The 27,700-nt window shown below is 43.7% G+C and overlaps 2 protein-coding genes across 13 annotated transcripts in view; one reads left to right on the plus strand and one right to left on the minus strand.

Moving 5' to 3' along the window:
- SNX25 (sorting nexin 25) overlaps window positions 1–24,028 on the plus strand; it is a 93,239-nt gene extending 69,211 nt beyond the window's left edge. For 3 of the 5 annotated variants that reach the window (XM_036299882.1, XM_036299883.1, XM_036299885.1), the window contains 9 exons: window positions 2,366–2,497; window positions 5,730–5,870; window positions 10,384–10,497; window positions 12,827–12,991; window positions 14,279–14,396; window positions 17,962–18,028; window positions 20,567–20,748; window positions 22,874–22,974; window positions 23,476–24,028. In XM_036299882.1, coding sequence (XP_036155775.1) covers window positions 2,366–2,497; window positions 5,730–5,870; window positions 10,384–10,497; window positions 12,827–12,991; window positions 14,279–14,396; window positions 17,962–18,028; window positions 20,567–20,748; window positions 22,874–22,974; window positions 23,476–23,556 — 1,101 coding nt within the window. In that variant the 3' untranslated portion in view covers window positions 23,557–24,028. Of the gene's footprint in view, window positions 1–2,365; window positions 2,498–5,729; window positions 5,871–10,383; window positions 10,498–12,826; window positions 12,992–14,278; window positions 14,397–14,541; window positions 14,734–17,961; window positions 18,029–20,566; window positions 20,749–22,873; window positions 22,975–23,475 lie in introns of those variants that run through there. The other 2 variants (XR_004966100.1, XM_036299884.1) reach the window with 2 other exon arrangements.
- Window positions 15,980–27,700, minus strand: part of LOC118651086 (LRP2 binding protein) — a 32,951-nt gene continuing 21,230 nt past the window's right edge. For 6 of the 8 annotated variants that reach the window (XM_036299889.1, XM_036299893.1, XM_036299892.1 and 3 more), the window contains 2 exons: window positions 25,325–25,437; window positions 15,980–20,765 (listed from right to left, as the gene is read on the minus strand). In XM_036299889.1, the coding sequence (XP_036155782.1) occupies window positions 25,372–25,437 (66 nt within the window). In that variant the 3' untranslated portion in view covers window positions 15,980–20,765; window positions 25,325–25,371. The remainder of the gene's footprint in view (window positions 20,766–25,324; window positions 25,438–27,700) is intronic. The other 2 variants (XR_004966102.1, XR_004966101.1) reach the window with 2 other exon arrangements.

The following is a 27,700-nucleotide window of genomic DNA, read 5'->3' on the forward strand; positions in this document are numbered from 1 at the left end:
GGCCACCAACACCGTTTGGTCGGCTAAACTGATCTCTGGCACTTTCTGCACCTGTGCTGGGAGACCTAAGTGACGAGTAAGTGAATGATGGTCACTGTGAAGAATCAATGAAATATAGAATCTACCACCTGCTCTTAGGGAGCAAACATGCCAGTTGTGGACCCAAAACATAGTCCGATGACAATGAGGCAGATAGTCCCAGCCCTTACCGGTGGCAAATGCGGGCGATGGCCCGGCGGGAGGCTTCCTGGGGGTTTCTGAGGAAGGAAGGGGTAGACTGCATGTTGAGGAGGGTTTGGGGGCAAAGCTGCTGGCCTCAAACTGCAGTTCTATCACCCTATACATTTTCTCATAAAAGAGATCCAAGGAGATGGTAAACATAACAATTTTTTAAAAAATTGTTTATTTTTTTAAAATTGTAATAAAATAAGCAGGACTTTAAATTTTACCATCTTAACCATTTTAAAATGTACAGGTTAGTGTGAATACACTCACGTGCTGTGAAACTGTCACCACATCCATCTTCAGAACTCGCTTCCTCTTGCAAAATTGCAACACTGTACCCACTGAACACTAACTCCCCATCACTGCTTTCCCGCCTTTGGCCACCACCATTGTGCTCTCTGTCTGTTATGGATTTAACGAGTGCAAGTACCTCACGTCCGTGGAATCATACAGTATTCTTCCTTTTGCGACTGGCTTGTTTCATTTAGCATAATGTCTTCAAGGTTCATTCATATATTACTATGTGCCTGAACTTCCTGCCTTTTTAAAGCTAAATAATATTTCATTGTATGTGTATACAGTGTTTTGTTTATCCATCCGTCTTTGTTTGCTTCCACTTTGGGCTATTGTGACTAACGCTGCCATAATCATGGGTGTACAAATATCTCTTTGAGATCCTTTCATTCCAGTTCTTTTGGGTGTTTACCCAGAGCTGAAATTGCTGGGATATATGTTAATTTTGCTTTTTAATTTTTTGAGGAATCTCCTTACTGTTCCACAGTAGCTGCACCATTTTATCTTATCAGTATACATAGGATTCTGATTTCTCTGTATCCTGACCAATACTTGTTATTTTCTGTTGGGTGTGTGTGTGTGTGCATGTTTTTAATAATAACATTCCCTAATGGGTGTGAGATGGTATCTCACTCTGGTTCTCTGGGTTTTGTTTTGCATTTCCCTAATGATTAGTGATGTTGAGTATCTTTTCAGGTACTTTTTGGCCATTCATATATCTTCTTTGGAGAAATGTTTATTCAAGTCCTTTGCCCATTTTTGAATCAGGTTGTTTATTTGTTGTTGAGTTTTAGGAGTTCTCTCTTTGTTCTGGATATTAATCCCCTGTCAGATATGCGATTTGCAAATATATTCTTCCATTCTGTTGACTGTCTTTTTACTGTGTTAATAGTGTTCTTTGCCCAAAAGTGTAAAATTTTTATGAAGTCTAATTTTTCTATATTTTTTGTTTGTTGCCTGTGCCTTTGGTGTCATAGCCAAGAAATTATTGCCAATTAAATGTTATGAAGCTTTCCTCCATGTTTTCTTCTAAGAATTTTATAGTTTTAGCTTCATGTTTAGATCTTTGATCCATGCTGAGTTAATTGTAGTATGTGGTGTTAGGTAAGGGTCTAACTTCATTGTTTTGCATGTGATATCCCATTTTTTTCAGCACCATTTGTTGAAAAGGTTGTCTTTTTCCCATTGAATGGTCTTGGCACCCTTGTCAAATATCATGTGACCATACAAGTGAAGGTTTACTTCTTTGCTTTCTTTTCTATTCTTTTGGTCTATATGTCTGTTTTTATTTCAGTACCAAATTGTTTTGATTAGGGTACTTTTGTCATAGGTGTTGAAATTAGGAAGTGGGAGTTTTCCATTTTTGTTCTTCTCTTCCCAGGTTGTTTGTTCTATTCAGTCTCCCTTGAGATTCTACATGAATTATAGGATGGATTTTTCTGTTTGTGCAAAAAAAAAACACCCACACAAAACATTGAGATTTAGACAGGGATTGCATTGCATCTGTAGATCACTTTGGGTAATATTGCATCTTAGCTTAGTCTTCCAATCCATGAACATGGGCTATCTTTCCATTTGTTTATATTTAATTTCTTTCATCAATGTTCTGTAGTTTTTATTGTAAAAGTATTTCACCTTCTTGCTTAAGTTCATCCTATATATTTTATTATTTTTATAAGTATTGTAATGAAATTGTTTTCTTTATTTCCTTTTTGGATTATCTGTTATTAGTGTATAGAAATGCAACTGATTTTTGTGTGTGTTGATTTTGTGCCCTGCTACTTTTTAAAAATTATATAGCATTTTAAATAGCTTTATAACTCCCAGGATGTATTCCCTGTGGCAGATTGTTTCCAAGTTGAAGGAGGAAATAATTCTAACAGAGAAAGAACGCACAGACCTTCAGCTGCACCTGGCAAGGACAGATTGGTGGTGTGAGAACCTCGGAATGTGGAAAGCTTCCATCACCAGTGGGGAGGTAGGCTTCATTGCTTGTGCTTCCAATTTATTTTAAAAGTTTGATTTCATAAGAAAAGATTTTACTCTGGAGAATTAAGGTTGAGGGTGGAAATCTTATACTTATTCTCCTAGACTGCATTTGTCCTGCCTTCCTTCCCCCATATTTCACTCTGGTTCTCCCATGACTGGGAGCTACACTTGGCTGCCTGGTAGAGATCTGCTCTTACTCCACTGTAGACAGAAAGTTGTCCTTGTTCACTGGAACTGTAAGAAACGTCAGATTGGAGCAGTTAATGTCTTTAAGTTACCATCTTATTTTTCCATTGAAGGTTGAAATAAAATGGAAAGCACTATTTGAAATTTGGAGGTAAAAAGTTTTAAATTTAAGTGTTTCTGATCGTTCCATCCTTCTGACTTCAGTTGTTCCAATGTCAGTAGCTGTAAGATCTTTAATAAATATTTTGTCCTTTGAATTAGAAAATATTTTGCTATTCTCTGATGAGATGGAATAACCTTTCTTAGAATATACTGTATCCCTTTTATTTTGTCTAAATAAATAATTTCATTTAAAAGAAAGATGCTGATAGGCATTTACACTGTTAATGCCTTTCTATCTGCCGGGACCTAAAGGTCAGGTCCACAAGTAACAAGATCCCGAGTGAGAGAGTGTTAATGCTTTGCCCATCATTGTTTCCAGTGGCTTCTTAAATACTCAACTCCTTAGATTTGCAAGCACCTAGCTGCCCCGCTTGTCTTTACTCATCCCTGCCTTTCCCATCATCCCAGTGGCTGCATACGCACTGGGGGAGGGCTTAAGAGTCACAATCTTAATTGTTCTCTAGATTAGAGAGCGAAACAAAGCATGTTCTCCAGAGCCACCCTGAAAGCACACACCTTACCTGAGAGCTTAACCAGGTACCCTTAGTATATCTTCGGTACTTATTGGCACTCTTACTAAGGTAAACTGCAGGGTAATGTGCCTTTTGGGGGGCAGTAGATCAGGGAAGATTGCACCCAACCTTGAAATACTATATAGAAACATCAGCCTTGATGCATGGCCAATAGATTACACAGGACAATGCTGGTTTGATTCCTGGTCAGGGCACAAACCTGATTGTGGGATTGATCCCCAGTTGAGGCACGAATAGAAGGCAACCGATGAATGTTTCTCACTCATGTTGATATCTCTCTCTCGCTGTCTTTCTCTCCCTTCCTCTCTCTAGTATATTCTTGGGTGAGGGTCAAGAAGAAACCCTTGATAATTGTAGGTGGAGTTATCTTTAGGGTGAAGTCGGGTATCTAGTGTCAAAAAATGGTAGAGGAGGCCTGTGGAGGGAAAGAACACAAATTCTGTCACCTCCTCAGTGTTGCCTTAGAGCTGCCCCTGACATTTCACAGTTTATTAAAATCACCTTCCAAAGGCAAATGCTGCAGGAGGGAGAGAGGGAAGGGGAGCTCTCACGAGGCACCTTGCCCTGTCCTCAGCTGTTCCGCGGGAGCTTGCTGCGCACCGAGGTCACTGCAACGGAACGGAATGCACCCAGAGGGGTCGTCGCCTCAGTGCCAGTCACCAGCAGTCCCACGGGAGTGTGCAGGCTTGGTTTACACTGCTGCGGACTCTCCTGGGCTGAGGCTGGACCCCCACTTACTAGACGTGTGATGCTAGGACAGCCAGAGACCCTGTCTGTGCCTCCCCTTCCCCGTTCTTACAGGGAGAACAGTCCTGCCTCACAGGGCTCAGCGTGTGCTCAGTAGGTCTCGCCTCTCTGTTCTTTGCTTTTCTTATTGGCTGTTTCTCTCTAATTCGACTTGTTACTGATTCAAGCTTAAATTCAATGTATTTTCTTTTGTTTCTTTTCTGATCAATTTGCATTAAAAATAATAGTGACCTCTGCCTGGTCGGTGTGGCTCAGTAGTTGAGCATCAACTAGTTGAGCATGAACCAGATCATGGTTTGATTCCTGGTCAGGGCACAGGCCTGGGTTGCAGGCTTGATCCCCAGTGTGGGGTGTGCAGGAGGCAGCTGATCAATGATTCTCTCTCACCATTGATGTTTCTATACCTTCCTCTCTCTGAAATCAATAAAAACATATTTTATTTTATTTTATTTTTTAAATATATTTTATTGATTTTTTACAGAGAGGAAGGGAGAGGGGATAGAGAGTTAGAAACATCGATGAGAGAGAAACATCAATCAGTCGCCTCCTGCACACCCCTCACCAGAGATATGCCCGCAACCAAGGTACATGCCCTTGACCGGAATCGAACCTGGGACCCTTTAGTCCCCAGGCCGACACTCTATCCACTGAGCCAAACCGGTCAGGGCAATAAAAACGTATTTTAAAAATAATAATAAGTAGTGGGCTTTTGTGAATTTGTTGGGGTGCATGTGTGTATCTGTATAAATATATGTGTGTGTGTTTATGAATTATCTAAATTGGGAGGTAGGGGACATTGTATCTCCTAATGTAAAATTTCATGAAAATAGAAACCATGATTTGTTGAATCCTGAAATTAAACTGGGGAAACCCTCATATTTCACACCTGTTTGCTTGCTGTTGATTTGATTTTTCAAGGGAACACAGAATGGTAAGTCTGCCATATTAGTTTTCTTTTGCTGTAGAACAAATTATCACAAATTTCATAGCTTAAAAATGCAACACCCACTTCTTAGATCACAAGGCCATGGGCCCATAGTCCAGCACGATATGGCTGGTTCTCTGTTCATTGTGTCATAAAGCTGAAATTGAGACGTTGGCCAGACTGAGTTCTTGTTTAGACTCTGGGGGAAAATTCCCTTCCAAGTTCATTCAGGTTGTTGGCAGAAGTGGTTCCCTGAGGTGGTGGAGCTGAGGTCTCTGTTCTGGTTGTCAGCTGGGGTGGTTCTTCATTCCTGGAAGTGCTCCCGGTCCTCTCCTCATGCCCCTCTCCATCCTGAAGCTAGCAGCACGCTCAGTCCTGTGTCACCAGTCCACCTCTGTGACTGCCTCTTCTCCCACTGGCCAGAGAGATCTCTGCTTTGAAAGGGCTCATGCAATTAGGCCCTCCCAGGTCATTTCCCTGTATTACAGTCAGCTGTTCCAGAAACCATCCTAATTGTCAGGAGAGAATCTATCAGTCACAGTCTCAGCGATTAGGCAGGGCGCGTTCACAGAGGGCGGGGAGTCTTGGGGACGTGTAAAATCTTGCCGCCACTGGCTCCCCATGCTTGTTGTTGTTGTTATTGTGTTTGTTTTGTTTTGTTTTCCAAGGTCACGGAAGAGAATGGTGAGCAGATGCCCTGTTACTTTGTCACGGTGAGCTTACAGGACGTTGGAGGAGTTGAAACCAAGAGCTGGACGGTCCCCAGAAGGCTCAGTGAGTTCCAGAATTTACACCGGAAACTTAGTGAGGTACGAATACTCACAGAACATCAGAATTACTGAGCAGGAGGAGGTGTGAGAACTCATTTCAGTGTTTCCCCATAAGGAAACCGGTTAATCTTTCTCTTTTGCTGTTGATACTGGCAAAATGGTATTTTTAGCCTGACATTTAGAAATTTACTCATAGATCAAACCATCTAGACCAGTGATGGCGAACATATGACACGCGAACTCATTTTTTTGGTTGATTTTTCTTTGTTAAATGGCATTTAAATATATAAAATAAATATCAAAAATATAAATCTTTTTTATACTATGGTTGCAAATATCAAAAAACTTCTCTATGTGACACGGCACCAGAGTTAAGTTAGGGTTTTTCAAAATGCTGGCACACCAAGACTCATCTAAATCCTTCAGGACAGGTAATGGTCTGATCTCCATTGTGAATGGGGCCCCTGAGAACCCCAGAGCTGGAAGATGGCCAGGGTCCCGGAGCGGTTTCGCAGCTGCCAGTTGTGACCATTGGTGGGCAGTGAAACCAGCTATGGGTGCAGCAGTCGAACAAGACTGGGACCTATTGGATTTCATCACAAAACGTTGGGGCGTCAGTTAAGTGTCAGGACTGAGCTCAGGCGGGGCTCGGATCCCAGCGTGAGTCCTTACTACTCTGACCTGGGCCTGTCAGTGTCTCTGTGCCTCTTCTTCTCACCAGGAAATACAAACAGCGTAGCCCCTCCCTCCCTCTTGCAGAGCTGCTGTGGGAATGAAGGGAGTCCATGAATACACAGTCTTTAGGAGAGTGTGTGGCACAAAGTAAATGTTATTGTGGTGGTGTGGTAGTAATGAGCATTGTCTCATGGGAGTTCTGTTTCGCTGTACACGTGTGTCCATTATTCATATAGACGCGTACATCTGCGTGTGCCTTGTGGGTTGCAATTTAGCATGTATTTCCTACTGTGGGTTTTGCTTAAAAATGTTTGAAAACCATTCATCTAGGTCAGTTCTTTCATTTGCTAGATGGGGAAACTGATCCCAGAGAGTTTGACTTGGTATGGGATGTTTGCATGGTGGCCAAAGCAGGCTTAGAATGAGGTCATCTTCCTTTCCGTTCCTTATTCCCCCACTGGCCTCGGAAATGTCTCCTGTAAGTCTCCTGCTGGAGGTGACTGCCCTCCACCCAGCGGTTAAAAGTTCTCCACTCGCTTCTGCTTTCACGTCCCTTTTAATCTCTTGTTCAGAATGAGCACACCCTGGTTAAACCTGTGGCTGCCTCTCAGACCCTCTTTTGTAAATGAAATGTCTGCTCTTTAACCTTTTCTCCTAGGATGATTTTTAAAAATCCTTTTATCACTAACTTCTGGATGCTATCACTTCTTCAACTGCTTTTAAAGTATAGTGGCCAAAACTGAGTGTCATACGACAGTTTCCCAAGTGGATTATGGCCACTTTAGCAGCATGGAAACCAAAATATTCACCTTATCATAAGAACAAGTTCCCCCCAAAATGTTTACAATTGATACTGCAGAAACATGCATCCTTTGCCCTGTGACAAACCATTGTGAACCCTAAGTTTCATATCAGTCTAGTTGCTGATAAAAACAGAAGGAAGGAGAGAAAGGAATTTACAGGAGATTTTGTATTAAAATGTACGTGGAAAATAACATGTTCTTTGAAAACCCGAAACAATGGCACTGAATCGCGAGAGGAAACTGAAATTCCACGTCCAGTTCTCGTCTCGTCGTCGCCTTCCTACTTGTGGCCCGCTCACTGGGTCCTCTCCTACCCTGGTGTTTCCTGGCGAGTGAGTTTTCACTTTTTGAAAGTACCCTCCCCGTTGACAACTGTAACAGGAAGCACCTTCTTTAGGCCCCTGATGACTTTAACATTCCCTTCCAACTGTCACTGCCTGTTTCATTTCTCTAAAACCTTTCTGCTGGGGTCCAGCCCCAGCGGGTCCAGGGGTCCCCAAAGGTGTAGACGGAGTTGACGAAGAAGGAATGACACGGAGACAGTGTTCAGTTGATCAGCAGCCTAGCCAGGATCTCCAGCCAAGTTCTGGTCTGGATCTCCAGAGAGGTTCTGCTTAGGATCTCCAGCCAGGTTCTGTATCCATGTTGTCTTGCTAGGTTCTCCAGGTTCTCCAGCCAGGTTCTGTAGCCAAGTTCCCTCGCTAGGTTCTCCAGCCAGGTTCTGTCCAGGTTCTCCAGCCAGGTTCAGTTACCAGGTTCTAGTCAGATTCTCTTGCCAATTTCTGTAGTCAGGTTCAGTCCAGGATCTTTTGCCATGTTCTCTCGCTAGGTTCTGTCTCTAGGTTCTGAGGCCAGTTTCTGTCCAGGAACTTTTGCCATGTTCTCTCCAGCGAAGTTCTTCTGTCTCTAGAGAACGTTCTGTGTAGGTTCTGTGCCTAGGTTCCGTCTCTCCTCGTTCTGTCTTGTTACATCTGTATTTATACCAGTTGATTCCAATCCTATCAATCTCTATTTCAAAGGTTACGGCGTTTCTTATCTCCATTCCAGGGAGTAAAGATTATGTAGCTTAAGCATGATTGTTCGTAGTTAAAGTGATTAATTACCCACCTGGCACTTAGTTAAGAGGTTTTATTCCCTCCCTAACTTCAGGGGAAAATCCCTACCTGGGGAAACAACCTTTCTCAGAGACCTTGGTTAAAACACATAGTGCCAAGAAGGTGAGCAAACATATTAAGAACAGTATGCCATATATGCCAGGTCCCTTGAAACAGCAAGCATGGACCGGCTCCCGGCAAATTCCCCCTTTTTTATTTTTTAAAAGCGGGCATTAAAAAGAAAACCCCGAAAGGTCCAGGGGTCCCCAAAGGTGTGGACGGAGTCGGCGAAGAAGGAATGACACAGAGACAGCGTTCAGTTGATCAGCAGCCTAGCCAGGATCTCTAGCCAGGATCTCCAGCGAGGTGCTGGTTCGGATCTCCAGCCAGGTTCTGTGTCCATGTTCTCTTGCTAGGTTCTCCAGGTTCTCCAGCCAGGTTCTGTAGCCATGTTCCCTCGCTAGGTTCTCCAGCCAGGTTTTGTCCAGGTTCTCCAGCCAGGTTCAGTCACCAGGTTCTAGTCAGGTTCTTTTGCCAATTTCTGTAGTCAGGTTCAGTCCAGGATCTTTTGCCATGTTCTCTCCAGCGAAGTTCTTCTGTCTGTAGGTTCTGTGTAGGTTCTGTCTTCTTAGTTCTGTGTTCTAAGCTCTGTATTCTAAGTTCTATGTTGTTACATCTGTATTTATACCAGTTGATTCCAATCCTATCAATCTGTATTCCAAAGGTTAGGGCGTTTCTTATCTCCATTCCAGGGAGTAAAGATTATGTAGCTTAAGCATGATTGTTTGTAGTTAAAGTGATTAATTACCCGCCTGGCACTTAGTTAAGAGGTTTTATTCCCTCCCTAACTTCAGGGGAAAATCCCTACCTGGGGAAACAACCTTTCTCAGAGACCTTGGTTAAAACACATAGTGCCAAGAAGGTGAGCAAACATATTAAGAACAGTATGCCATATATGCCAGGTCCCTTGAAACAGCAAGGATGGACTGGCTCCCGGCACCTTTCCCCAAATTTGGACACCGGTGGCACTTCCTTCCTGGGCGCCTGCCGTTGTACTCAGTGCTGCAGGGGCTGTGTGGGAAAGGCCCCCGGAAACACCTGGCACAGGTGACTTGTGACATGGCCTTTCTGGCTACGGCCAGGCCGCAGGGGCTGCTGTGACCCTGATGAGACAGGAGAGGAGCTGTGGCAGGCAAGCTCTGTGCTCACTTTCTTCTCGGTTCCTCTTGGCTCCTGACGCCTGTGCCAGTGGCCCCGTGCCTCAGTGCGGGCCAGTGTTTGGAAATGGGGGCCGTCTGGGGCATGGGGTACCCACTGCCTCTTATCTGAGGGGCGGACTGGCAGAGTCCTGTGGGGATTGCCATGAAGAGCACAGAGTTTATAGTCTGATGGATCGGGGTTTAAATCCTGATCCTCGGTTTTCTCATGTATTAAAGAGGAACGATCGAATTCCCGACTCAGAGCTGTGAGGCTTCTAGCACAGTGTCCGGCACAACCTAGGACCTAGTCTACAAAGGGAAGTCTGTGGTCCTTACTTATTAACATACATTATCATTATTAATAGCTCTGCGTCCTGCAGTTTGCCACTAAAGACAGTAATAGAGCTTCGGCCCAAGTTACTCCTCCTTTCCATTTGTGTTCTTTTGTCAGCTTTGATCGCTTTAGACAGCGATGTTGTAAACCCGGCAGGTTCTCCTGTGAGCCAGGAGGGCTGTGCTCCTGTGCGCGTGTGCAAACCGGCCCTGTTCCCATGGCTTCAGGACTCAGGGGTCAGGGTGAGCTTTAGCTTTTTCATCATATATCCCATTCCTCCACATTCGGTGAGCCTGGTTAGAACAGGTAGGTTTTCAAGTCTCAGATCTCAGAGGAACGAGTATGGGAGGAAGATACTTGGTTTGTTCTGTGTGTAATTCTGAATCTCTTTCCAAGATTAAAATGTAAGTCCGAGATACTCACATTTAACCCTCCCTCCCTCCACAGTGCTTCCCTTCTTTAAAAAAAGTCCAGCTGCCTTCTCTCAGCAAGCTGCCTTTCAAGTCTATCGATCAGAAGTTTATGGAAAAGTCCAAGAAGCAGTTAAACAAGTTTCTCCAGGTAAGACCTGAATGTTTTAGCTGTGCGAGGGAAACCAGAGACGTTGGGTCACACTGTCCTCGATGTAAGAGCTTGCTCGTTTGCTCTGTTCGCATAGGCTGTGCCGATCCTCAAACATCTTTTTCTTTTTTCTTTTGGTAACTAAAGTGTCCTGCACCTGCAGAAAATGCAGGTGTCCTGTGTACAGTTTTCTCCATCTTCACAAACTGAACCCTCAGCCCCACAGACAGAATATTGCCGGTCCCTCCAGCTTCCTTCTCACCACTGCTGAGCCAAAGGCGACCGGGATGCAGACGCCTCACCTTACAGATGGTTACAGCTGGCTCTGAATTGTGTACAAATGAGTCACAGAGGGCGGGCTCCTTGTGTCTGACTTTTTTCACTCCACATTATGTTGATGAGATTCACTCATAGTGCTGTTTTAGTCTAGATCATTAGTTTCATGGTTGTATAGGTTTGTTGTTTTGGTGTTTTTTAATTACAGTGTACTCTAAGTATCATTTTGTACTAGTTTCAGGTGTACAGCACAGTGGTTAGAGAGTTATATCCTTTACAAAGTGCTCCCCTGGATATTTCCAGTTCCCACCTGGCACCATACAGCCATTCAGTATTACTGCCTGTGTTCCCTATGCTCTACTGTATATCCCTGTGACTAGTTTGTAACTCCCAGTCTGTCCCTCTCAGTCCCTTCACCTCTCTCACCTGGCCCCCCACTCCCACCCCTCTGTGCCTACAGGTTTTTCGTTGTGTGAACACACTACAGCCTATTCCTTTTGTGGCTGATGATCATTTGCAGAGTTTCCAGTTGGAGGCCATATGAGAGCTCTTGTTTTAGGAAGGACCTTTGGGTTTACAGATTTCAACCTTTGTCTGATCACATCCACTGTGAACATCATGGACCAACTCCTGGGACGAGAACTTACCCTCTTCCACCTCCCAGTTCCCATCGTCAGAAGCACAGCGTGCTCTCTGTATTCCACTCTCTCGGGGTACATCATCCATGAGTAGCATTTCCCACTGCTTATTTGTTCCTGAACTCTGTATACTTTAATACTAGGCATTTAAACCTTCTTATGGTCACACTGATAATTTTACTGTCTTAACCAGCAGTAGCACTTGCTTGTACATAAACCTGATTTATGTTCTCCTTTCCTCTCTGCTAAAGCCAGATAGGAGGTACATAAAGAAGTTTAGGAAATTTCCAGTTTAAGGGCCAACAAACATCTATGTATATAAAAGGCTAATATGCCAGGTGTCCCTCTGCCCATCCGACCGGTCTCTACGACACACACTGACCACCAGGGGATAGGAGCTGCCGAGCTGCAGTGACTTGGCAGCAGTGGTTCTCGAGTGATGCACCCTGAAACCAGAGAGGGGGGAGCCCGATTCCTAGTGGGGCCGTGCGAGTCTGCCTTCAGCCGTGGGTTATGTTGTTGCTGGGGCACTGTCGGCCCGAATCTGGTTACTGCACACTTGTGTTTGTGTTCCACACCCTGTACGGCAGCAACTTTGCAGAGTGCCCTCTCGCACTTCGGGACCCCTTGGGGATGTCAGAGAGCCGGTTTTGGCCAGATCCCTGCAGGCCATGCCAAGGGACCCCACCTGCCGGAGGGACCCCGCTCTCTCTGTGCTCACTCTGTAGGCGCCCTTCAAGCCACGGTGCCACCCCAGGTGCGCCGGCTGGGGAGGGTCCGTGGGAGGTTGGCTCCAGGGCATGTGTGCCTGTCTGGCCCAGTCCTGCCCCTCCAACCATCTTCTATTATTTCCTTTCAATGTGCACGAAGCCGCGCACCAAGTCACTAGTGGTTATATAATTAGGTAAACAAGCCCTTCTTGGCAGAGGGAGCAGAGGGAGACGAGACTCTGTCTGGTGGGCACTGCCGCCGTGTGACAGCGCGGGCTCCTTTTTCCAGCTGGTGTGCAGAGTCTGGACGTAGCCATGAAAGGGTGGTCGAGTGGAATCCTTTGTATTGCACAAATATGTAAGCGGTTCAAACACAAACGAGTGGGCATTTCAGAGGCGGTGGTTCCCGTTCTGCTAGCTGTGTGCGAAGTGAGGATTTGGGTGGCAGTGAGCAGTGCAGACCAGGTGAGCTCTGCTGTCTGCACAGGTCTCCCACCGGCAGGATGACTGGCACCCGGCCCACCTAGAGAGCATGGTCTGCCATTACGACCACTGAGAGCTGATCTTTGACATTGCATTCCAGGAGAAAGGGAAGTGGCTTGGGTTCAGAATTCTGATGACGCGAATTGCCTTCATTGCCCGGGCCACGGCCTCCACAGCGCAGACGTGCTCCCACAGAGCAGTAATCAATCCTTTCATCCCCAGAATCTGCTTTCAGATGAAAGGCTGTACCAGAGCGAAGCCCTTTATGCCTTCTTGAGCCCTTCTCCTGACTACCTCAAGGCTGTTGATGTGCAGGGGAAAAAGTCCACCTTTTCATTATCCTCCTTTTTGGAAAGACTTCCCCGCGACTTCTTCTCCCATCAGGAGGTGAGTGGTGCCATTTGTTAGCATGTCTAAGCAGATGTCTTATTGAAGGCAGTTCGAAGTAGCAGATAGTGGTGGAAAGCATGCTACTAACAGGGAAAGGCAGAGGCATCCACTTCCAGTTATTACCACTGTCACATTTTGGACACCTGCTTGTGCTCCCCAACAAGCCACTGGGAAGCCTAGAGATACAGAAATGAAAGGATTAGTAACATGTAGGTACTTGGAATGACTTAAGCTGGAGGGGAGGTGGAAGATCCTCAGATCCCATTGGTATCCAAATGCCGGGGAAAGGCATCTTGGGAATAAGGAATTTGGCAGCCCAATTCCATATGCAGAACTGAAGCCTGAGTAAACTTGGGCTGTACCACCTCCCGCTGGTCGGATGTCACATACGCCTGGACCACGGGCAGAGAACGTTCGCTTGTAGTTCGAGTGTCTGGACCTCCAGCCCTACCGAGGGAGTCCAGGCTGAGGAGTTTAGACTTGATTTTCAGGGAATGGAAAGCCCTGGACTACTTTGAAGCAGTGGTTTGTATGGGTGGATAGAGGGAGACTGCAGACATTTGCCATCTTCTGTTCTGGGCCTCCGCTTCCCTCACATTTAGGCCACGGAAGCCCTGGGTTGGCTCTCCAACAAACTGCACAAGTCGGTCTCTGAAATGACAGCCCTGTGCGTCATGTCTGGCTGTACCTGGCTGGCTTACCTCTAATTTATTTCCAGCCCCTTCACAGCGCCTCACCTACTTGTAGCAACAGCTACGTGACTACTTGCCAGTCTCCCAGAGCTCTGGGCCACCAAAGTCTGGATCCACATAGCGCTCATTGGCACTACCCTGGTGCCTGCAACTTGCTGATGTGCAGATCAGGAAATGAGACTAGCTGAAGGACAGAATAAAAGCTTGAATCAGAGTTTTAAAAATAACTAGATTACTTTAAAATATGCAGTTTGAAGAACAGCGAATTTAGAACCATTTAAGTTAAAAAGCCTTACTTTTAAAACTCAAACTGCTTAGAAAACTATTTTGCTGTCTACTGATTCACTCCTTATCAGTCTGGTGACAGGTTTTTCACAGTTATTTTAAAGCTTTAAGATCAGGCTCTCCCTTGGGGTTAGATACATTTTCCCCTCTTTATTGAAAATGCATAGATGTCTGCATGCAGGATGTTTGAAGGATTGTGTGAGGTGGAGATGTTAACACACAGTTTGGAATTACACTTGAAAAGGACAACAACTCTACCACTTTCTTGGATAGTGACCTGCTTCCTATGACTTTTCTGCACCCCCAGGAGGAGACAGAGGAGGACAGTGACCTGTCAGATTATGGTGACGACGTGGATGGGAGGAAAGACTCCTTGGCCGAACCGTGTTTCATGTTGATTGGGGAGATTTTTGAACTTCGAGGAAGTAAGCCTTTTTGTTATTATTTAGTGTTATTGTCTAATTAAGTGGTTATACATGTACACATTTAATATCCCTTTATTCCTGAATCAAACTTGTATTTATATTCATTCATTCATTCATTCATTCATTCATTCATTCATTCATTCAGCAAATACTCCTAAGGGCCAACCAGGTACTGTGGCTGGACCTGAGGATGCGACTGTAAGACAGATGGCTAGTGTACTCTTGGCACACAGGGCCCTGGCTTACCCTGCACCCTGTCCCTCTGCGTACAGAAAGAGAATGCCTTGAATTTCTTTTCACATGACTTAGCATAGTCTCATTGCTTTATCACCAGAAGGTAAGCAGAAATAGTTTTTCGTAGCAGAGGAACAGCCCTGTTGTTAAAGGTGAGGTTTGGGTGTTGCTGAGATAGTGTTATGGCCTGGGACACAGGACAGCCTCCGTCCTGCTTCAACCTCAGCCACCTTTCTTTCGTGGAGGAGTGGCTATCAGTGGAGGGCTGGGGGGATTTTGTCCCCAGGGGACACTTGGCAATGTCTGGAAACCTTTTTGGTTGTCACAACTTGGGGGTGGTGCTACAGGCAGCCAGGGGTGCTGCTAAACTTCCTGCGATGCCCAGGTGAGCCCCTCCCAACAGACTTATCCTGCCCCAAATGACAGGTATGCTCAGACTGAGAATGCCTACCTTGGTAGTTTTTAGGGGAATGTACTTAGAAGAAACAATAGCAAAATAGGATCAAAATACTATTTTGTTAAGGCCCACCCAAGGGCCTTTCTCCTAAAGCAGTAGTTGGGTGAAAAGTCAAACTGTACTACTTGGTTTAGTCTTGAGTCCTAAACAGGACTCTCTGGCTCCTCCCCGCCACACACACACACACACACACACACACACCCCTTCCACTGCCCCCAACACTCTATCATGAGACGAGTGCACTCAGTTATACTGGGGGGCTCAGTACTAGCTGGCGATGTGATGGTGCCTAAAGGCCCACCCAGAAGAGGAAGCACGCGAGAGAGCAAGGGTTTGTTTGCAAGGCATAGTAATGCCACCAGCCAGTCAAATGGTGCCCTTGACTGTGCTGGGCTCTCTCCACCCAGATTAGCACCTTTTCCCTTGGGGCAAAGACGGTGGGCTGGGAGTGGGTCTAATATAGGAAGTGTGTCCCTTCTGAATTATATATCCCCTTAATGTCACCTAAAGAATTATTAGCAGATGAAAAAACTGCAAGTGGTCTTAGAAACTTAGGTGTGTCTGTGTGACTTTTATTCCTCTGACTACTACAATGTCTCAACCATAGTAGGTGGTCAGTGAAATGCCTGGATGGATGCACTGATGATGAATAGGCGAGCACATTTTAAGTGCCGAAATTAATTATTTTGGTCATTGAACTTTTTCTTCCCCTAAGCCCAAACTTAAACAATCAGCAAATACTTGGGAACATATTTTAGATACAGCTCTGTAGGGGACACAAAACTATATCAGATGTAGATTCTTCCTTCAGTGCATTTACAAGATAAGGTTTCCAGAAATGTAACTCACATTAAGCAACAGACATAATTAAATTCAAAACTGCAGACATAGGTTTATATATAAGGATGTTCATTTTTAGCAAAATTTCAATATTGAAAAGTTGGAACTAAGCTAAATATCAGAAGTGGAGGGTAAATTTGGGTGATATCACCCAAATATTAAAGAGCCTTTCAGATGAAAAAGCTACAGCTGTTCCATATTTCAGACATTTAAGATATTTACTGCCATTTTTTTGGTTTAGGGTGGTCAGAAATACTAGCCCTCCCCCCAAAGTCTCCCTCTTCCTCATGAAGCCGGCTCATGAAGTGGTGAGGCCTGTTCCCGGCATCTTCGCCTTCCCATGCAGAGATCAGCTGTGGTGGATCTGCCAGAGCCAGTCAGGGCAGGAGCCGGGCCTCCATCATGTGCCTGCTCAGATGCATATTTGGTTTTGCGGCGACATTTCCGAGGGGGGGAAATAGAACATTTACAATGAGATGTGGTATTTTTGCCGTCAGCAAAATCCTAGTGTTGCTGCAGCTGCCTCTGTGGCTTTGAGCAAAGGAGCTCTAGGAAGGAGTCATTGGGCTGTTCTGTACATAGGTGGGGGGGGGGGGGGGGAAGACAGGAAAAAGTGGTAGAGTAAGCAGGGATCAGTGATGGGAGGGACTCTGGAGCAAGGCCATTTTTGGTTCCTGCTCTGGTTGAGTATGCAAAAAGGAACCAGTAATAATACAGCCTTTTACACACATATAAGCAGTCGGCTGACAGGCCTTTTTTCTTGAGATGCACATGTCCTCAGACCCTGGTAGGTGCCACCTCTCTCCTGCCCTAGAGAGGCCGGGTGAGTTACCGTCCCTGACAGGCAGGCTCCCCAGCCTAAATGGCAGCCTCAGGCTATGGGGTCTACCAGCTGGCAGTGTGCCCTGTGTGCCATCGGAAATTTAAGGTGCTTTTAAAGGCATGGTCTCGACTCCAGGACTTGAATCTTACTTGAAGGATTAACAACACTACTTTAACTGGTCATTTAGCCATTTAAAATGTTAGAAATGACCGGAGACTGTTCTGACGTCTAGTACCAGGTCTACGTGTGTTTGTGGCTTCCCTGCACAGAGGGCTTGTGCATTTACTCCGTTAGGTTTTCTAACCGGCACAGGAGCCCTGAACTCTCGGCTCCATTAAAGTCAAGTCTGAGTGTCTCCTTTGCTCGAGTGTCTGTAGCTAAATGTTTCAATGAATGAAGGTGAATACATAAATGGCAAATTGGTTTAGTCTCCAACTTGCAGACCTAAAATGTCCTCACAGCATTACTTTGTCTTCTTTTTGTTTATATTTAATTCTGTACCTATAGAAATCATAAAAGTTTAGATTTGTAGGACCCTTCACAACACTCTTTCACACAAAATACTGGTAAGACCCTCAACGCCAAAACACGCCCATGTTACTACTGCCCTTTCCCAGATGAGGAAACTGAGGCTCAGAGGAGACGGCTTTGCCCAGCTCTCCAGGCAGCAGGAGAGGACCGAACTCATGGCTCAGGATCCTGCTCTTCCCCCAAAGGCGTAAAATATACAAAAGTGCATGGTGCTCTACAAACTACTGCTCAAATGGGAGCAGTTAGACCCCTCCGTTCATGAATATTTCACATATTTGTGGACATCTGACTACACGTTTCTCATTCAGAGAAGTGTTAGAAAATTGGGCAACAAGCCAGACGGAAATCTGTCTGCTGGTGGAAAACAGACCGTTGTCAGGAGCCCAGGGACATAAGTGTGATTTCCACTTGTTAGCTCAGCTGTTGTGTGGGTATTGAAAAGCTGTAAAAACTCCTAGGTTTTATCTTATTGGTTGCTAAGCAGAAAATGCAAGCTTAGTAAGATTTTCCTGGGCAGAAGTTTGCTAACCTAGACCCGCATCCTGCAGATACCATGGCCCTGGCTTGCGTCAGGCCTGCGATTGAGCTCCATGATGAAGTGTGTGCTTGTGCAGCTATGAAAATGTCGTTCATCGTTGTGCTCTCCTGTGATAATACTTTTCCTCTGACTTACATTTTAGTGTTTAAATGGGTGAGAAGAACATTAATTGCTCTCGTTCAGGTCACTTTTGGAAGAACCATCAACAAGTGAGTTGCACAAAATTAATATTTGAATTCATGCCTACTCTTTGCCTTAATCGTCAAATTAGCTGTGGTATAGCAGCCAGTCATCTTTCTCACTGAAGGTATCTTATTTTCTCTCCTTGTTTCTGATACGATTCTGAGATTGGCTAGGAAGGCAGATTGCTGAAGACGCTCTCCCAGAGTGCATGGTGAGCCCGCTGACGAATGGTTGGGCTAGCTCCGCATTCTGGTCCACGAGGTCAGGAGAGTCTGTAAAGTTCTCTTCTGAGCGTGATGACCAGTTTGAGTGTCTTGGGTACAGTGTTTCTGTGTTACCTGATGGGAGGCAGGTTAAGGTTTAGACTCTAAACCAAAATAAAAGTAGGCTGAGCCTCACACGTGGCCGCTATGTACTTGGAAGGAAATGCAAACCATTTTTTTGGAGTCAGGTAACATTAAAAGGGTAATTCCTCTTGTTACTATCTGAGCATCCATCAGGGGTGTGTGTGTGCATTATATAACACTATTATAAGCCATGTGAATATTTTAATATTCCATTATCTATATACATAAAAGTTTAACTCCATATCTAGTATTCTCCAGGAGACAAACATTATGGCTTTGTTGCACAATAAAAATGTGAGTCGACTGCTAAAAATAAGGGGAAAAATCACATTTTTGTACAGCAACTATATTTTAAGATGAAAATCAGATTTTTCAAATTGAAAGACTAGTTTTGTTGTCAAACATGTACAAGGTTAATGTGATAGTTTTATCATATAAATCTTACACGTTTATGGAAAATAAAAAACGTGTTATCTTTTTATTCATTTGCACATATATTTTCCTTGGTCTTAAACAAAATTTTTCTTCTGTTTATTGCTAAGATTTTTTTAAAAACTGGTGTTGGTGATTTTTTAGCTCCTATCATAGGCTTTTGTTTTAATCAGAAAACATGGCCTCTTTAAGTTTCAGTCTGAGTCAAAATTTGATTTTAGTATTGATAGGCGTTGGATAATGACATTTCCAAAATGGCCCTATTGTCCTCAGTACTCAGACCTGCCAATGTGTTTTTATTTTCAGTTTCAGCAAGTTATTCATGCTTTTCTTTCTCTTCTGTAGACAGTGGCTCTGAAATGTCAGTGAGCACAGTGGGCTGGTGGAGAGGCACCTGTAGGCTGTCCAGGCTCTTCCTCTCAATGGCCTTTTATCAGGTGGAGGAATATGGAGGCCCTGCCCGCTTGTCCTTTGCTTTTTTGCCTTTAGCTGATGATGTCTCATAGAAATCAGCAGCAGTACCTGCCATGTACAACTCTAATTCCACATACCAGGATTGCTTCAAAAGCTTCCTGTGGTTTTGGCTGATAGAAAGTCAGACCTAAACTGATAGAAAAGACTTAGGTGATGGCCTTTGGTGAGAGTCACTTACCCAGTTTTAAGTTGCAAATTGAAATGTTCTTATTCATTTCTTCATGCAGCACCAAAGGCAGGTGACAGGAAACAAGGCGTCTGCCTTGTTATGTAGATTCTTCCTAGGCTGATGGGGGCGGCAGGCTCTCTTAAATCACAAGCCCATTAAGTTAATAGAGTTACTTTATTTGGTCTAGATATGCATTGCATTTAAGTTCTAAGCAATGAGAGGTGCAAAAAATGAACACTGTGATCCCAGTGGAGGGGAGACTTCAGTAGTGACTGGTTATTGTGTGCAGTCTCAAAACCTTACATTGTCCCTTTAAAAATTGGGTTGGTAAGTCTGATTTTTAAATTTATTACTCATGAATTGAGTTTGAAATTTCAGGTCTTTCTGGCACTAACTTCTAAAATGATTCTTTCCCCCTTTTTCAACAAAGAGACTTCCTATTCCCAATGAACAACCACTCTCGGGCTCTCTCAACTACGGTTACTTGTCTCCTGATAGCAGCCCTGTAATTGGTTAGACGTTGACTGATAACTGATGAAACAGGGTTGTGTGGGAGACCTGGTTGCAGATAAAGGCCTTTTATTTATTGCCGTGCCCAATTTTCACTCCCACGGGAACTGGAAATGGCTGAAGAGAGTGTATCTCTAGGGTCCTCCACCTTGTGGTGAGAGGGGTGCCCGGTTTTCTCCTGCCTCGTGAGCACGTGCCATGAGTCCCTGGGTCAGGACTCTGCCCGGGTGACCTGCCAAAGACCTCAGGACTCGGGATGTTTCAGGCACTTTTAACCGCCTTTCAGCGACTTACGTTTCCAGCCGATAGCACCTCATGGAGAAATCGGTATATTGAGTTCTGAGCACAGTGAGGACAGTTGCAAGCTTCAGACAGATAAGTCTCTCAGTGAAAGATACCACAGAAGTCAGCACCAAAGAAAATGCAAGCTCCAGGAATAAGTGGACATTCAGGATTACCCACATAGAAACCAACTCAGAGCCAGAGCTTAAAAAGCCATTCCTAGCTTATTCATCAAACATTTAGACCAGGCTGTGTCTTAACCTACTCATTGATAATTGATAAATGCCTTTTGAGAACAGAGTATAAAAATTGTTTAAAATCTCATCCAAGAAATATATTTCTCTTAAAAGACAAATTCGGGACACAGTGAACTGGATTTTCAGCGAGCAGATGCTGGTGTACTACATCACTGTTTTCCGGGATGCTTTTTGGCCAAATGGGAAACTGGCACCACCGACCAAAATCAGAAGCAAAGAACAAAGCCAGGAAACAAAGCAGAGAGCCCAGCAGAAGCTGCTAGAAAACATTCCAGGTGAGGCCGCTTCTCACCTGTGGGCACAAAGAGAGAGGGAGCGTTAGCCTAATTGAGGGTTCACTCAGCTCTGTCGGGAAACACTATTTGCAGTGAAAAATGATCACACTTTTTAAATCATGTCTTGCCCCTTGCTAAGACATTATACTGAGAATCTTAATAAGAACAGTACTGGTTATATAGATAGTTAAACTAGAAGAATGTTTTGGAACGGATAATAAATACGTTGCTTTAAAAATTCTACTAAAGTACACTGTTTTTGAATGCTTAAGTTTTAATTTGGTAACAGTCTACACTAATAAAAGGAAAGATGCAAATTGACCATACCTTCATGCCCACCAGCCAATCAGGAGTGAGTATGCAAATTAAACCAACAAAGATGGCGGGTTAATTTGCATTCCTCACCACCCCAGCCTCCGGGCCTTTGGGCAGTGTGGGAAGGTGGAAAGGCAGCTCCAGCCAGAGCGAAGGCGGTGCCGGCAGCCAGGGGAAGGAAGGCCCATTCTTGCATGAATCTTAGTGCATCGGGCCTCTAGTCTATATAATAAAAGCCTAAGCAACCATTACAGTGGAATGACCAGAACAACTGGTCGCTATGATGCACACTGACCACCAGGGGGCAGATGCTCAACTCAGGAGCTGTCCCGATGGTCAGTACGCTCCCCCGAGCTCTGCTCAGCCAGAAGCCTGGCTCACAGCTGGCAAGAATAGCAGCGGTGGCGAGAGCCCTCCTGGCTCCACAGTAGTGCTAAGAAGCAGCGAGCCTAGCAGTAAGGAGCAGCGAACAGGTGGTTGGTGAGGAGCAAGGGGTCCCAGACTACGAGAAGACACAGGCCGGGCTGAGGAGACCTAATTTCGTGCATCGGGCCTCTCATCATTTGTATAAATGTCTTATGTTGAAAAATTCTAAATCTTATTTTCTCTTTAAAGATTTGAAAAAACTGATCATCATGTTCCTCAGGCCACAGCGCATTTATTTATTTATTTTTAATCCTCATCCAAGGACATGTTTATTGATTTTTAGGCAGAGAGAGAGAGAGAGAGAGAGAGAGAGAGAGAGAGAGAGAGAGAGAAACATCAATGTGAGAGAGAAACATTGATTGGTTGCCTCCTGCATGTACCCCAACCAAGGCCATGAAACAAACCTGCAACCCAGGTACATGTCCTTGGCCCGGAATCAAACCCACATTCTTCTGTACATGGGCCAATGCTCTACCACTGAGCCACACCGGCCAGGGCAAAAGTATAGTGTTTTGAACACTTAGTTTTTATTTTATTTTATTTTTTAATATATTTTATTGATTTTTTACAGAGAGGAAGGGAGAGAGATAGAGAGTTAGAAACATCGATGAGAGAGAAACATCGATCAGCTGCCTCCTGCACATCTCCTACTGGGGATGTGCCCGAAACCCAGGTACATGCCCTTGACCGGAATCGAACCTGGGACCTTTCAGTCCACAGGCCGACGCTCTATCCACTGAGCCAAGCCGGTTTCGGCAGGAACACTTAGTTTTTAATTGGGTAGCACTGTATTAAAATTATAGTGTGTATAAATGCCTTATGTTGAAAAATTCTAAATAATCTTTTCTCTTTAAACATTGAAAAGAACTGATCATTCATGTTCCTCAGGCCATAGGCTTTTTTCTCTTCTCTTTTTTCTTTTCCCTCCCTCCCTACCTCCTTCCCTTCTCTTATTATTTATAATAAGGGATATATTTATTGATTTTAGAGAGGGGAAAAAAGAGAGGGAGAGGGGGACAGGAGAGGAAGAGGGGGGTATAGAGGGAGACATCAATCGGTTGCCTCTCATACATGCCCCAACCAGGAATTGAACCTGCAATCTAGGTACGTGCTCTGACTGGGAATGGTACTGGCGACCTTTTGGTGTACAGCAAGCATGTCAAACTCAAAGGTTAACATGGGCCAAATAAACGAGGCGTGCAGCCCGCGGGCCGCAAGTTTGACATACTTGGTGTCCAGGATGACACTCCAACCAGCTGTGCCATACTGGCCAAGGCAGTGCCTTCATTTGTTGTGTACATATCATGTAATATCTCCTTCACTGAATAGCTACGCATTGTGCACTTGATCAATAACAGTGTAGCATCTAAACTTAATTTTTCAGATATGCTTCAGAACCTTGTTGGACAGCAAAATGCCCGTCATGGTATAATAAAAATATTCAATGCGCTGCAAGAAACAAGAGCCAATAAGCATCTGTTATATGTGAGTACTGTAAAGCCCACCAGAGGGCTGTTTCTTTAATTTTACACTCTATTCACACATAAAATCTCTGTATTCTTCATCATTCATATTACTTGTAGCTCTGCCCCATTTTCTCCGCTTCACTTCGTGTGTCTGCCTATAAAATGTGGTGGCACAAAGACAGGAAAACATCCCCCTGGTGGGTGCACTGTTCTCATCCTCACACTGTCTGCCTTCGTGACCTGTGACACCTGTGACGTGCTGCTTGGTTTTCTTATGTCAACAAGCAAACTGTTTGCCAGGCCTCCGTCGATCACAGGTGGCACCGTAAACACTGCTGATGGGGTGGTGTTGATTAACAGACCACGCAATAACTGGATTCCATCTCCTTGAGTAACTTGTTCACTGAGAATAATCCCAGGCCTAAAACTAGACTTTTTTCCAGCTGTAAATAGATATTTGAGTAAACACTTAGAGAGAAAACACCATTTCCTCCTCTTTTCTCCTCCTTTCTTGGTTCAGGTGCTGATGGAATTGCTGCTGATTGAACTGTGTCCTGAGCTGAGAGCTCATGGGGACCCACTGAGAGCTGGCCAGGTTTGAGTCTGCACGAATAAACCACCAGGAAATGTCTGTAATAATAGACATGAACCATTTCCTCTTTTCCACAGAGGGCTTCACTGAGAACAACACTGATTTCTATTTTAGTGACCTCCCTCCAGTTTCACGTGAACTAAGCAGACTGAGGCTGTAGCAACAGAAAAACCACTTCTGTTAATTATTGGGATTATTTTAATAAGAATATAAATACTTTAAAGTTGAAATATAACTGTTAATGTGATAAGAACCTAGGAAATATAAATATTTATGAAAAGTTGTTTTAAAATGAAGAACTGTGAATATTGTACAGCTAATTTCCTCACTGAGGATTTTGAACATTCCTATATTCATGTGTATTGAAGAACATTGTTGTACTATCCTTTATGTAAAGTTCTTGTGAAAATTTGTCTTTATTTTTACCAAAGATTTCCCATAGTTTGAAGCATTTGAAGCAATAAAATATAAAAACAAAGCATAGAGCTCTGTGATGTTTAAGACACTTATATCTCAAAAAAGAAAAAGAGAGATTGCAACACTTCTGGCACCCTGTTTGTAGAAAACCCTGTGCATGTAAGTACTTCTGCAAGGAGATATAAAGCCTGCTGCCCTTTACCCAGACAAGAGTGAATGTATGGCGAGTATGGTGATTGCTATGGATGAGAAGAGCCTAATTAGTGCTTGAAAGGATGCATTAAGGAGGTGGGAAGTGAGCTGAACTGAAGAGGGGCAGGGATGAGGTAGGGAAGAGGAAGAGGAGGGAAGGAAGGGACCTGATTTTTAAAATAAGCAACATTAGTTTAGAATGTTTACAAAGAAGATAGTAAGGCATCTTAAGACATCATTTTCACTGTTCTTGTTTCACAGATGTATACCACTGCAGTCTTCTGCATATGAATTCTACAATTTTTCAGTCAATTTTGCCTTCATTAATGTCACTGATACAAAGAAAGCCTCTTGAGCTCATTTAATTTTTAACCATATTTAGTTATAGTTCTGGATTGATGATTTCATTGGAATTTTTTGCACATTTCATCTTCCTTTGAAATATATCTAGGTTTCTTAAAATGTAGAAAATGAAATATCAAGAAAACTTCTTGCTTTGATTGTCTTAGCAAGAATAGAGCAGTTTTCACTCATTAAATTAAGATATTTAAGATAAGGAGTTGCAAGAGTCTAAGCAATTTCTTAAACCCACTGTTTTTAAAGTTTGTCATAAATCATCCAAGTTAATTATTTATAAGAATCTCTTGAGAATATAAGAAGTCCCAGAAGACTCAATGCAGTCTTAGCTTTAATAACTTTTGAAGCTTAAGTGCTACACAAATTAAAATAAACACACACATTATTTGAAAGTTCCTTTAAATTTCTTTTTTATTATATATTTTTGTGAGTTTTAAATTAAAACATTTAAATAAGTTAAAATGACAAAGTTATTCAAAATTCATATATAAAATTTTCTAAGTGGTAGCATTTGTACTTCCGAAGTTATTAAAACTAAGGCTGCACTAAGTCTGTTGGGACACTGTTTGAAGACAGTTGTTTTGTGGAATGGTTTTCAGTATTTGGGTGGTTGGTGTAGGCCAGTCCAGAGGCTAAGAGCTGGATTTCTGAGGACTCATCCAGCAATCTGAGCTTACAGCTGCGTTTCAAATTGCAAAATTATGAAATACAAATTCAAGAACAAAAGTAACATGCAATCAGGAAAAAAACCAAGATAATGTAACTTGAGATGCAGAAAATAACCAGATGTAGCTATTATAAAAATACATACATTTGAAGGTATTAGGACACATGATCTTTGTTGAAACGCACTATGGTCTAAATTCTTTGGTGAATAAGTAAAGAGTGAAGTTCATCTGCCAATGCAGGATCCAGACGACAAGCCTTAAAATAAAAGACAAAGAGTCACTTATTTAAATACATTTTGAATTATTGGGTCTTTCTTCCTTAACAATTTTTGGTTTGTTTTTAAGAATAGTAAAATACAATGAATTTCAAGGGAGGGGTTTTTTTTTTTTATTGATTTCAGAGAGGAAGAGAGAGGGAGAGAGAGATAGAAACATCAATGATGAGAGAGAATCATTGATCGGCTGCCTCGTGCACATTCCCTACTGGGGACCAAGAGCCTGCAACCCAGGCATGTGCCCTTGACTGGAATTGAACCGGGAATCCTTCAGTCCACAGGCTTATGCTCTAGCCACTGAGCCAAATCGGCTAGGGCTCAAGGGAGTTTCTTAAGATACATATCTGTTCTGATTTCTTAATTAGGGAAGTTCAAAGTAGCGTATGTTAAAAAAAAAAAAGAAAAAAAATCATACTAAAAGTACCCATGCTCTTATCATCTGAAAAAGAGAAAATTTTCTGTGTGAAGAATAAAGGAAATTTATGTTCTGATAATAACAGCATTTCTATGACATGCATTCTTACAATTAAGTAATATGGAAAGCATGAACCTTTAGCCTCAAAATGGTTACCTCATTATATGAACAGCAGCATCTATAAATTATTTTAAAGAATATAGTCTGTTATGACTAAAGTAAATACTGATACATAATAGTGCATAATTTCATAGGATGTGACGAACTGAGATGTGACGTCAGAGGTGATTTCATCCTGACCTCACTCCATGCAGAAACCGTCCCTTCAGGACCCATGACAGCTGGTCACTAGATACTTGCTTGGTTGCTTCTAGTGGCAAGAAGCAACCACTTTATAGGAAAAACTGTTATCATTTCCTGAACAGTCGTATGAGAAGGTTGTTCTTTATATTAAGCTAAAATTCGCGCACCAAACCCCCCCATCCCCCCCCCGCCCCGCCCCGTGCGGCAGTCGTCGAAGGTCTCAGGAGAGCGTACAGTGCTGGTTTCACAGAAGCCCTGAGGTGGAGGAGGCGGCAGGCCCGGTTTCCTGACTGTAGCCCTGTCCCTGCACCGTCTGAGGCCTTAGCTTTTCCCTCCGTGCACTGCAGGGGCTAGAACTCTGCCCCCGCCCCGTTCCTTTTCTACAGGACAGCCCTTCAGTCAGGAGGACCATGCTCAGGACCCCTCCGTCCTTTCCTCTGAATGGAAGTCTCTCTGGTCATGCTTCATATGACAGGATTCCCGACCCTCTCTGGCTTCCGACACCTGCACTTTCTCCATGTTCAAGTATCTCCCATAAAACACAACGGCCACAATTGAGTAACGGACATTCTCTCCCACCACGTGGAAAATCGTTCGAGGGTTGCAAGCTGTTTGGACCCAGCGTTGTCTCAGCTTATATTTATTCAGAAAAGATACTAAGGACAGCGTGCACTCTGAAATTGACTTGGTTTGGAAATCGGTATAATACACCGAACATTCAGATTTTTGAAAAGACAACTATTATTCACACTAACAGAATGATGTAGTGATAAATACCTCAAAGGTTGGTTGTATTTGTGTATTGTATTTCTACATAATTTAGGGTTCGCAAACATGCCTGCCAGGATTCCCAAAACACTGGCATCCTGAGGCGCTTCAGTACATACAGTGCCCCACTTCCGGGGACTGAGATTGAGTTGCTCTGAAATGAGGCCTGGGCTTTGGAATTTTTGAAAGATCCCTAGTGATTTCTTTTTTTTTTTTTTTTAAATATATTTTATTGATTTTTTTACAGAGAGGAAGGGAGAGAGATAGAGAGTTAGAAACATCGATGAGAGAGAAACATCAATCAGCTGCCTCCTGCACATCTCCTACTGGGGATGTGCCTGCAACCCAGGTACATGCCTTTGACCGGAATCGAACCTGGGACCCTTCAGTCCGCAAGCCGACGCTCTATCCACTGAGCCAAACCGGTTTTGGCAGATCCCTAGTGATTTCAAAACAGACAAGTGAACATCCATCAGTTACCTCCTGTATGCACCCCAATTGGGGCTTGAACCCACAACTTAGGTATGTGTCTTGACCGGGAATCAAATGCAAAACCTTTTGGTGTACAGGATGATGCTCGAACCAAATGAGCCTCGCCAGCCAGGGTTGTCTTTTCTTTATATGAAAAAATATAGTTATTCTTTATTACCACCCCCCTCACCCACCCCTCCCCTCTTTTAACAGCTGTTAGATTTTCAGACCTGAAATCCGTTGGAATTTGACTAAATCACATGGATTAAAACATGAAAAGGCTTATT

The sequence above is a fragment of the Myotis myotis genome, unplaced genomic scaffold (assembly GCF_014108235.1).
Source record: "Myotis myotis isolate mMyoMyo1 unplaced genomic scaffold, mMyoMyo1.p scaffold_m19_p_3, whole genome shotgun sequence".
NCBI lineage: Eukaryota > Metazoa > Chordata > Mammalia > Chiroptera > Vespertilionidae > Myotis > Myotis myotis.